Source organism: Labeo rohita, chromosome 19 (genome assembly GCF_022985175.1).
Source record: "Labeo rohita strain BAU-BD-2019 chromosome 19, IGBB_LRoh.1.0, whole genome shotgun sequence".
NCBI lineage: Eukaryota > Metazoa > Chordata > Actinopteri > Cypriniformes > Cyprinidae > Labeo > Labeo rohita.
The window spans coordinates 19431402-19443901 of NC_066887.1; the positions used below are offsets into that span (position 1 = coordinate 19431402).

At 36.5% G+C, this 12500-nt stretch overlaps 1 protein-coding gene across 1 annotated transcript in view; it reads right to left on the reverse strand.

Moving 5' to 3' along the window:
- csmd3b (CUB and Sushi multiple domains 3b) overlaps positions 1-12500 on the reverse strand; it is a 509580-nt gene that overhangs the window by 98808 nt on the left and 398272 nt on the right. The window contains 8 exon segments of the mRNA XM_051137233.1: positions 2443-2631; positions 2732-2941; positions 3030-3146; positions 5150-5219; positions 5370-5488; positions 6947-7051; positions 8677-8773; positions 9874-9998. Coding sequence (XP_050993190.1) covers positions 2443-2631; positions 2732-2941; positions 3030-3146; positions 5150-5219; positions 5370-5488; positions 6947-7051; positions 8677-8773; positions 9874-9998 — 1032 coding nt within the window.

The window sequence follows — 12500 nt, forward strand, 5'->3', positions numbered from 1 at the left end:
TGAAAGTTCTGTCATTAATTACTCACCCTCATGATCATCTTCGAAACACAAATTAGGATATTTTATATGAAATCAGAGAGCTTTCTGATCCTGCATAGACAGCAATGCAACTGATACGTTCAAGGCCCAGAAAGGTATTAAGAAGAGAAGAAATTGTTGAACAAAGTTGCTATTTTTGTTTTATTTGTGCACAAACAGTATTCTCATAGCTTCATAAAATTTAGTTTGAACGACTGATGTCACATGGACTATTTTAACAATGTTCTTACTCCCTTTTTGGGCCTTGATCGTGTCAGTTGCATTGCTGTCTATGCAGGGTCAGAAAGCTCTCAGATTTCATAAAATATATCTTAATTTGTGTTCTGAAGATGAATGAAGGTCTCACGGGTTTGGAACGACATGAAGGTGGGTAATTTTTGGGTGAATTACACTGCAAAAAAATGCTTTTCTTACTTAGATTTTTTGTCTTGTTTCTAGCCAAAATATCTAAAAATTCTTAAATCGAAAAGGATTTTCTAGACAAGCAAAAATTATTGTCTTGTTTTCAGAAAAAAAAAGTCAAAATTAAGTGAGTTTTTGCTTGAAACAAGCAAATTAATCTTGTTTTCTTCTTGAAATAAGTTTATTTTGCTAACCACATTGGCAGATTATTTTGCTTGTTCCAAGAAAAGACTTCTTTTTTCAGAAAGACAATAATTTTTTCTTGTCTAGAAAATCCTTCTTGATTTAAGAATTTTTAGATATTTTGGCTGGAAACAAGACAAAAAATCTAAGCAAGTAAAGCATTTTTTTTGGCAGTGTTTCCCTTTAATGTAAACGAGATTACACACAACCCTAAAATAGTGGTCTAGGAAAAGCTATTTTATTTTACATATGACTGGTCCCATATCACTGTAGCTGACATGTTTAGATTTCATGACCTGCCATTATCTATAAACGTGATATTGGTAAACCCCAGAATAAATTAATAGCAAGTTACAAATACTGTGAAAACTGCACTTAGTAAAAGAAACATCATTACAGGATTCTGCATCCATTCTGTGATTGTGTGATATATTGAATGTTCATGAAATACTTGCTTTGTTTTTCCTCTTAGTATAAAATAAAATAACACCATGAATATTGCAATGATTTTAATCAACATTTTATTTGGTTAAGAATCTTTTTGTGATTCTTCCTTACTTTGATATCACTGATGTAAAAGTCAGTACACTGCAAAAAATGCTTTTCTTACTTAGGTTTTTTTTTCTTGTTTCCAGCCAAAATATCTAAAAATTCTTAAATCAAGAAGGATTTTCTAGACAAGCAAAAATTATTGTCTTGTTTTCAGAAAAAAGACATCAAATTTAAGTAAGTATTTGCTTAGAACCAGCAAAATAATCTGCCAATAGGGTAAGCAAAATAATCTTATTTCAAGTGGAAAACAAGATTATTTTGCTTACCCCATTGGCAGATTATTTTGCTTGTTTCGAGCAAAAACTCACTTAATTTTGACTTGTTTTTCCTGAAAACAAGACAATAATTTTTGCTTGTCTAGAAAATCCTTCTTGATTTGAGAATTTTTAGATATTTTGGCTGGAAACAAGACAAAAAATCTAAGTAAGAAAAGCATTTTTTGCAGTGTAGCAATAATGACATTAGTGTTGTTCAATTCATTTCAATAAACTGATTCATTTCCATGATTCAGTGAATCGTATTGTCCATTTCAACAAATCAAATTAAATCTCTGATTCCTGCCATCACTCAAACATATTCACAGAAGTCTCCGTGTGACATTTTTCATGTTTAAAAATGTTTCCATAAAATATATCTAAGCAGATATTGCTGCTTCTTACTTTATATAGTTATACTGGTGCATATACACATCTGCATTCAAAGAAAATGCTTATTGACTAGATTTTTACTCTCTTTTAGAAACATTTGGAATCTACTTGGACTTTGTTGCACTTTGAAGACATTTTAGAGCAAATCAACCAGTTCCAATCTCAGCCAAAAGATGTCAGTATACAGCCCAAGGCTGCTTCATATTGACTTTTGAAGATGAACAGAAGCTGGTGAAACAAGAACAAAATGACCTAGTGCATCTTTAAAGGTTTTATCTCTTAAAGTTCATCTCCTAGCCGTGATCGCTCTGCTATGACATCACCTCATTTTGCTCTAGGAAGTAATGTTGATCAGTGAGCCATTGAGAATTTGTTCTCACCATAAAGATGCGTGGCGCTGTTTAACATCACGCATTACCTAGTAATATTGTTGAGATAAGGCAATAAATCTCACTCGTGAGCTTGCCTATAATGTTATCAGCTGTAAGCAAGCAATGACACTTTCATAATAACTTACAGTGAGCAGCTGCATGCATGAAACGCGGAGGTCATCCAATTTCAATAGCAAATAAACGTGGTGTATAAAGAATTTATATTGAGGAAAAGAGTGAAAATCCACCTTCACAGCGTGGAATAGGGTTGTTCCAGTTCCTGCTGATTCCATGGAGGCACGTTAGAGAGGTCTCGCCGATGAGTGAGTAACCGGGTAAGCACTCAAAAGACACCGTCATGCCCACGCTAAAGTCACTGCCTATTACGATACCGTTCCTGAAAGGTCGAGGGTCAGGACAGCTCTGCAGCTGATAGGCTGAAAAAAACCAAACAAACAAATGAGAAGGATGAATGCAAAAGGCCGCTGTAAATAACTCAATAATAAGACGCCCCTATGGCTTTGGGAAATGTCTTACCTTGATATGTAATATGAAATCCAGGTTTATTCTGGGAATAGTCGCTGTGGAAGAAGAAGCTGGTTTCATGGGTGGTGCTAAAGAGTGATTCAGGAACCTGCGGCCCACTGAACCTGTCAATCACTGTACCGGTCTCACTAGGCCCGCTTCGGATCTCCAGGTAGTCGTGGATTGCCTCGGTGGAGAAGTTAAGGAACTGCACGTGGATTCCTTAAACAACATATTGACAACAGTAAGTGACACTGATGAAAGGCACAAAATGATGTAGCTCATTTCTGCACAGTTTAATGACATGTACCGAAACCAATGGGAAGGGTGACCGTCCAGGTGCAATCTAGACCACTTGGGTAGTTGCCAGGAAAACCAGGGCTCAGAATCACTCCGCTAACCTCCGTCATGGCTCCACCACACTGAGCTGTGAATATACAGATAAAGATTAACTTTATACAAAACCAAAAGGGTTGCACATCATGCACTTCTTCTCTACTGCATCACTGAATGCATACAGCACAAAAAAGTCACAAGTCAAACCCTTTAATTTTTTTTCCCCCTATAAGAAACGAACAACACTTTTGGACAAATATGACAAACTGATGTACCTTAAAATAGTCTTTTAATCTGAACATTTGGGAACATTCAGAAATTCCATTTATTACGTCAACTCTCGTGTTCAGTCCTTTACGTTTCACTTACTCTAAGATTAAACTGTTGCTCAAGCAGGAGTGAAACAGAAGCAGAAATGCTCTAAACAGAAATAAAAGCTGTTTATAGGAATAAAAGAAATTCTGATCTGCATTCTATTTGTTTGGCACAAAAACAAAAACTATTGTCTCTTTTATAGAAATGAGGAACATGATAAAAAGCATCAACATGTCTGGGGTTTTAAGTCGTGATTCCAACAGTTTTATGTAGATCACAGCTAACTGTGAACTAGTTTTGGCACAGACAAGGCTGGACAATGTTGAGCATATGTAAGTAGTAGAAACTTCCTTCCAACTTCTTTCAAACAGGAGCCAAAGGGAATTGGGCAGGTCAAGGGACAGCCAACTTAAACATGAGCCAAAGCAATATAAAAGATAGAAAAGGTGCCCTTGATCAGTGATGGACTGATCTGAGGAAAAAGACCCAAACTTGGTCTTATAGGAAAGCTTGCTGGCCACATAGGATATGCTAGAAACAGGATGGGCTGATGCAGTGAAAGGGAGAGAGACGTCTGGCACATCAGTTTGGCAGTCGAAGAGAATCTCCATCTTGCGTTTCACAAGGAGCAGATGGAGAAGAGTGCGTCCCCACAAACACATACAAATCATTGAGCAAACTTATCATTTCTACTCTCGAGTCGCTATATTTTTGGTTTGCAACACTCAAGGCTTAAAGACAGGCAAAAGCTCATCTGTACTAAGGGATACCCTGGCCACCTTGTGTACTCAAAATTTAGTTTTTTCATTACAGTTGTAAATGTGCATTATAATGTAAGCAATGGTGTGAGTTAGATGTGGGGCCGTCTTGTTTGTTCAAACAATATGTGTTTGGAAACCAGTTTGAACGCCACTGCCTCTTGAACGCACATACAAGCGGTTTAAAAGTTTTAAATATGAATATTTTTCTTTGCTTCAGAAGGCCTGCATGTGGAGTACCTTTTATGATAGATGGATGCACTTTATTGGACTTCAAAATCTCAACAGCCATTCACTGCCATTATAAAGCTGGGAAGAGCCAGGACATTTTTTAATATAACTCCAATTGTATTTGTCTGAAAGTAGCAAGTTATATACACCTACTGTAGGATGGCTGAGGTAATATCATTTTCCCTTCGAGTGTGTTGAAAAACAAATGTTTCTAAATGTTTAACATGGTCATGTTTGTGTTAAAAAAGTTTGACATTCATTTGGAAAAAGGTTTTGGCAGTGTCGAAACAACAGTACTCATGTAAACTCAAGTTTAGAGATATCTTTGCCCTCTGAGTTGAGCAGAAAGCATCCGTAAAGGAGTGTTAAAAAAGTCATAGTTTGAGCGCTTGCATTCAGAATGTGTACGAGCAGCTGGGTGGTAAATTATTGAGCTGGGTATTTCAGGATTTTCAGCTTGGCTGAGGCTAAAACAGTTGAAAAATGAAGCCAAACACTGAAACATAAAGGGTCTAGTTGGATTTCACTTTAAAAACAGCCCCATAAATAAACACCAGATAATCCATCACAATACTCTACAGTGTGATCGAAAACTCTGCCGCACTCTGCATTTTAGGATTGGAATGAAATAAAACCTGCTGGGACAGGAGGGGAATTTAGGAGGAGATGATGAATCAAACTTCAGCCTAAACTCACATAACCCATCATGGAGCCTCTCATTCAATTGCTGATGAAAGGAATTCAAAACTGAGAAACACAATCTTCCACAATCCATTTCAGAAAACCTTACCGAGGCAAAGAGGTACCGGATAATTCCACCTCCTGACTGGTCCAGGCATGCATGTGATATGAGCATTTCCCTAGACAAAAACAAAACAGATCATTATTTTCAAATCACAAATACAGCACTGTGCTCTCGGGAATATATGACAAAACTGTTTGCGAAGAAGTGATCAATGCAAAAAATACATCACATGCACTGCATATTTTAAACAACATATTGGCCTCACCTGTAAAGAATATCCTTGCTCACACTGGAACATGACAACATCTCCCACCATGTATCGATCCCCTACTTTAATCCCATAGGTTGGAGTCTGAGGTTCTGGACATGTATCTAGGCCAATAGCTGTAAACACATAGAGTTCAAAACTGCTGCAATCATCTGATATAAAAAAACAAAAAATCTCCACAGAATAGCACTGACAGCTAGTGTGTGCAGAAGATTTCAGGTTTCTGAACTCCTAAAAGGATAGATTTGTATTTCAGCAAGCCTGTGAGGATTCGCTGTGCTGGTATCTGAAAACATGTGGTTAGAAGGACTGTTTTCTGGCTAATTATTTTATGGATATAAATGTGGACATCTGGCTCTGTTTTGTGTGGAACAGGTGTCTCTCTCTGGCTCAGCACCTGCAGCCATACAGATCGTTTTGCCAAATTCTGATATGAAAATATGACTATTGGCTGGGACCATCTCTATTTCCATTGCCATTCTCCCCTTTGATTACTATCTGTAGTATCAGTCTATTTATATATCCATTAATCCATCTCTGCCTCATGTGTCTCTCTATTGTGCCTGTCTATCTGTGTCTATCTGCCATTTGTCCATCCATCCATGAGTCTGTCATTCTATTGCGTCTATTGTGCCTGTCTAACTGCCATTTGCCCATCTATCTATAGATTTGTCCATCTATATGTCCATCCATCTGCAAGTCTGCCTTTCCATTGAGTCTATCTATTGTGCCTGTCTATCTGCCATCCGTCCATCTATCCATCCATTTGTCCATCTATCTGTCCATCCATCTGCGATTCTATCTATCTATTGTGTCTATCTATTGTGCTTCTCTATCTACCATCCACCTATCCATCCATTTGTCAATCTGTCAGTCCATATGTCCATCCATCCGCAAGTCTATGTTATCTATCTAATGTACCTGTCTATCTGCCATTTGTCCATCTATCAACTCATCCATCCATCCATGAGTCTGTCTTTCTATTGTGTCTATCTGTAGTACCTGTCTATCTGCCATTTGTCCATCCATCCGTGAGTCTGTCTTTCTATTGTGTCTATCTGTTGTGCCTGTCTATCTGCCATCCGTCCATCTATCCATCCATTTGTCCATCCATCCGTCCATCCATCTGCGATTCTGTCTTTCTATTGTGTCTATCTACTGTGCTTCTCTCTTTGCCATACACCTAACCATCTAACCATTTGTCCATCTATCCGTCCATTTGTCAATCCGTTCATCCATATGTCCATTTGTCCATCCATCCGCAAGTCTATGTTAACTATCTATTGTACCTATCTATCTGCCATTTGTCCATCCATCCATTTATTTGTCCATTCATCTGTCCATATGTCCATTTGTCTGTCCATCCATCTGTTCAGCCAGCCATCCATCCATCCATCCATCTAATACACATTATGTTTATAGAAAATTGAAAAGCTAAAGACTTTCCCAAGAGGTTAAGGTCTAGGGTGGGGCTGTACATGCAGGCTTTATTTAACACAGAGTGTCCTGTTGAACATGGTCATTTGAAAGGAATCAATAGAGTAATGTTGTTACACTCTGCTGTTGTTCCGTACCTGTGTATTCCAGATGGAAGCCTGCTGCTGACACACTGATGTCTGACACAAAGTTCAGGTAGAGGTTGTTAGATGTGCTATTCAGGAGCTGAGGAATGGTAGTTCCTGATAAAGAAGAAACTGTGTTATGCATGCAATAGACTGCAGAAGATTATGAAAAGCTGCAATTCTTCACTTTTGCAGTCAAAATCACATTAGCTGAAGTTGAAATAAGAAACAGATAAGGTGGATTACCAAGCAAAGACATTTTGAGCATAACAAAGTGTGGCCTAACACCACATCAGACTTTCATTAATGGGAACATCTTAAATGTCCATGCTGCGATGAAAAGTTTTCGTACACCTGTTAACATTTGTCTTGTGACACCACACCCTCACTGTTTTAAATACTTCCTGTGGTACAGTTCAACTCTGAGGTCAACTTCCGAGCTGCTGGAACCATCTCAATTACTGCTCCTGCAGCGCAGCCATAAAAACCTTGACTGTCCCTGAAAGCAAGATAAAGTCACTGTTCCCAACAGGACACTATAAAGCAGAGTTTCCCATCATCTGGGAACAGCCCAGAAACACTGTTCCAAACACTGTACACCCTCTCCTAATGACAAGAAGGCCATTGAGCCATCAGGGCTCAACAATGACAAGCTGTTAGCATCAGTACACTTTCTCTGGTTGCTCTGTTTACAAACAAATAAAGTGCTGAGTAGTCAGGTGCAGCACCCATTAGATGTGCTGCCAGACATTGCAATTAATTAGCTAGCCAAAAACAGCATGATGCACCTCCTCCAAGTTTCCTGGCTCCAAAAATTACAAACGATTGACTTTCTTCAAGGTGTGACTCAATTAATGATATCAAGTTGTGGCAAGGAATCTCTGATGTTTTCATTTGAATTCATTTCTTGTAAAGACTAAGAGCAAAGATCATTTTGTTTGGATAGAGGCATTCTACTACTCCTAATTTAATATTTCAGTAATGTTAATTAAGATATGAACAACACAAGCTTATTATATGGTGCTCTGGAATACTTGATTGTAATTGGTCAACAGTGGCATTCAGCAGTGAGATTTTTCTGAATAATGACGTTGTCCAGGGGGAACGCTGTGTAACCTACCTCATTCCTCATGATGATTACTAAAATTAACTTTATCCACAGCAACACTACTCCAGTCTTTAGTTTATATTCCACATTTTTAAACCCTTAAACTGCGGTTATGAATAGCTAATTAAATGAAATTTAATTTTATAAAATAAAAAAATCTAAATAAAAGACTTAATAAAAAGATCAAATATTTGTTCTAGTATTAAAGGAGAAGTTCACTTCCAGAACAAAAATTTACAGAAAAATGACAGATTGCTTTGCTAGATAAGACCCTTCTCCCTCAGGATCGTTTAGATCCATTTGAAGCTGCATTTAAACTGCATTTTGGAAGTACAAACTTGGGGGCACAACTGAAGTCCACTATATTGAGATAATTCCTGATTTTTTTTTCCTCAAGAACAAACATTTCTTTTCGACTGAACAAAGAAAGACATGAACATATTGGATGCCAAAGGGGTGAGTACATTATCTGTAAATTTTTCATTCTAGAAGTGAACTTCTCCTTTAAAATCTAACAGCTGGAAAAAAAAGTTTGAGAATTTCTGCTGTATAGTGAACGGAAATATGTTCCGGCAAGAGATTTTCGATCCCAAAACAGGAAAAAGTATGTACTTTCCGGTAGTTGAACTCTTACCTGAATAGCTGCCTAGTCTGGGTGCATTGTTGTCTGCGCCATCATAGAAATCCAGAGAATCCCAGTTATGTTCCGTGGCAAAACTCACAACTTGAATCTAATTTATAAAGAAAGTAAGTAAATGAGTAAAAACAGGTAGAACGAAAGAACACAGACAATGTTTTTAATGTACTGAGCTTCTTTCCATGATGCACTGTATGTGGAGCCTGGACAATGCATCTACACTGGACAACAACATCTCTGACTGTTTATTAACAAGGACAAATCTGCTCTAAAGTCAAAGCTAAAGGAACAATAAATCTAAAATAAAATCTTACAGGTAATTGTAGGCATACAAATTGACACACACCATGGTCAGTAGATTTTAAAAAAATGTAAAAAACTTATCACGGTTTCCACAAAAATATTAAGCAGCACAGCTGTTTTCAATATTTTAATAGTAAATGTAACAGTAAATAATAATAAACGTTTCTTAAGCATGTAATCAGCATATAAGAATGATTTCTAAAGGATCATGTGACACTGAAGAGTAGAATAATGATGCTGAAATTCAGCTTTGCCATCAAAGGGATAAATGAAACTAAAATAGCCAGTTATTTTAAACTGTATCAAAATTGTACATTATTACTGACCCCAAACTTTTTCGATACAACGGATGCTACAACTGCTAAAAAACATGTGTGTTATATAGCTTTGATATCCTGTAATTGTGAAAGGTCATTTAAATATATATTGAAAAATATTAATAGCAAGACAATCTACGCTAGGATATTATTTTAGTGCGGAATTAAAAATAGAAACTGGATGAGTGTCAACAGAAGCCACGGCACACTGAAACAGATGCTTCTAGTTCAGACAGCTTCCCTGATTATAATGTATAATGAGAGTGATGTTTTTTTTTTTTAGTATTTGGATGAGCAACATGTAAACACAGTGTGCAAATTCAATAAACACTCTTAATGCTCCATCAACAAAATTACTACAACCAGAGTAAAAAAACAGGCAAGGTGAAAAAAACAGTCTGGCACTGAAGTTTGTAGAACTGTACTCCCCATCATTTCTAAATTAAACATTGCCTTATGCATAATTAATTAGACATTAAGAATTCTCTTTATTGTAGTTTAAACTTTTCCATCACTGACGCTTCTTGTCTGAAACATTTAATTTGAGGAACTTCAAACAAGCTCCTCCACTCACTTGGATTCCAGCTCCCTCAGGAACAGACACCTTCCACACACAGTTGAGGTTGTTATCGTAGGGTTCCGGGTAACCCGGGGACAAAATGGTCCCCTTACGCATCGTCAGTATCCCTCCACAAGGCACTGCGAAGACGAATCAAAAGACAGGAAAATGTGTTACAATAAGCATTAGCTTTCAATTAAATGGAAGGAATTCATCAGCCAAGGTACAAAAGAGAAATAACTTTTGATGAATAATCAAAGCTAACTTTGCTGTATGATTACTCATGACTAGGCCTTAATGCCTTCCTACCTTTAAAAATACACTTGTTTTTTTTAAACCAATACTGAGTAGGTGTTGCTACAGTATGCTGCTGTAATCAGCTTCTGACTAGATTTTCATTTAGGTAAAGTAAAAAAAATAAAAATTAATGAAATGAAAAAGGTCACTGTTTTACAGCACAATGAAAAATAGCAATGATAAAAAATTATATATTCACTGCCTTTCAAAAGTTTGGGATTCGTCTGGTCATCAACGCTGCATTTATTTGATCAAAAATCTAGAAAAAACAGTAATATTATTTCAGTGTAAAATAACTGTTTTAATATGAATATATTTTAACTTGTAATTTATTCCTGTGATGAAAATTTCTGAATTTTCACCATCATTACTCCAGTCTTCAGTCACGTGATCTTTCGGAAATCATTCTAATATGCTAATTTCTTATCAATGTTGAAAACAGAACCTGTGATACTTTCAGGATTCTTTAATAAATAAAACGTTACAAAGAACAGCTTTTATTTAAAATAGAAACATTTTGTAACAATATACACTACCATTTAAAAGTTTGTGGTCATTATGTTTTTATTCTTTCTTTTTTGAAAAAAAATAATTCTAATTAATACTAATACTAATTCACCAAGGATATGTTACATTCATAACAAAAAGTGATAGCAAAGACTTACATTGTAGACTTATATCGTCTATTTTGAAAAATGTTGTTTTATTTATCAAAGAATCCCGAAAAAAGAAGCAGGACAACAGTTTCCAACACTGACAATAAAAGTAATAAATCAGCATATTAGAATGATTTCTGAAGGATCATGTGACACTAAAGATTGGAGCAATTGCTCATGAAAATTCAGCTTTGCATCACAGGAATAAATTATATTTTAAAATATATTACAATAGAAAAATATTATTTTAAACCGTAATAATATTTAAAGTAAATGCAGACTTGATGAGCAAAAGCGAATTCTTTAAAAAACTTTAAAAATCTTAGTGATCCCAAACGTTTGAACAGCAGTGTATACAGATACATTTTAAAGGGACAGCACACCAAAAAAATGAAAATTGTCATCATTTATTCACTCATTTCGATCCAAACCTGACTAAATAGCTTCGGGGTGCTTTTTAGTCCCCACTGACTTTCATTGTAAAAACAGCTAAAACTTTCTGCTCTGCGGAGTATGAGTAATTTTTTGGATGAATTAAACCTTTTTTGTTCTCCTAGTTCTCCAAACTGCTGTATTTCATCTCCAAACTAAATAACGCCATTTCATTTGTGCTGCATTTAAAAATAGCAAATTCTGTCATCATTTATTCACCATAGAGTGGTTTCAAATCTACAAGAGTTTCTTCTGTTGAACACAAAATTTGAAGGTACCAAACAATTGACAGAAGCCACTGACTTCTATGGTATTTTTTCGACACTAAGTCAAAATTAAAAATATCTTCTTTTGTGTTCAGCAGAAGAGATAAACTTATTTGGAACATCTTGAGAGTTTGAGAAAATTATGACAGAATTTTTATTTTTGGGAGAACGTTTAAAAAGCACAACGCAGCATAGATACGTCAGAAAAGAATGTGCTGCCTGTCTTCCACAGGAAAAGCCTGTTTTAGCAGTTTTCTCCTGTTTGCTGCCAACTATTGTCTATAGCAGCACTAGAAGCCACCGAGTGGATCTGTCAATAACAAAGCACAGGCTGCTATCTGACTCTGGCAGGGCAGAACCGTCTTTGTTATCCTATGCTTAGGTAAGATGCTATCTGTCAAGGACAAGGGGATAATCTAGAGGTCAAAGCCAATCACTTTGTTTAAACAGCTACGAGCGGGTAGAGACATCCTGATTGATGTCCCCCCGTTGCTAAAAAAAAAGAAAAGCAGAAAGGGAGCGGGGCAGAGAGCGAGAAGAAACAGGGAGGCCAGATATGGAGCAGGGCTCAATATATCTGTGTCAGATTCTTAAATTATTAACCAAATTCACTTCCCTGCAATTTTGGGGTCATTCATTTTTAACCAGTGATATATAGAATGCAGCATGTGCTCAGGTAATCATGTGAAATATCACAGATATTTGCTGACCCTTCAGGCAGAATACACTGAGACGAGCAGAGAAATAAAACAAGCTGTGACACGATAAAGCAGATACCTGACATAAACCACATGGCTGAACATAACATAGTTGTGACTTCTCCCAAAAAAAACACAATTTTTTACATTACATACAGTTATAAATATTGTATATACTCCATACAGCTATCCTGCCATTTCAACATGCCACAAACAGATTAGCCTTCTGTTTTAGCATACTGCTAAATGGTTGGCCTGCTAATTCAGCTAATTTGAGTGTGTGTACTCGAGAG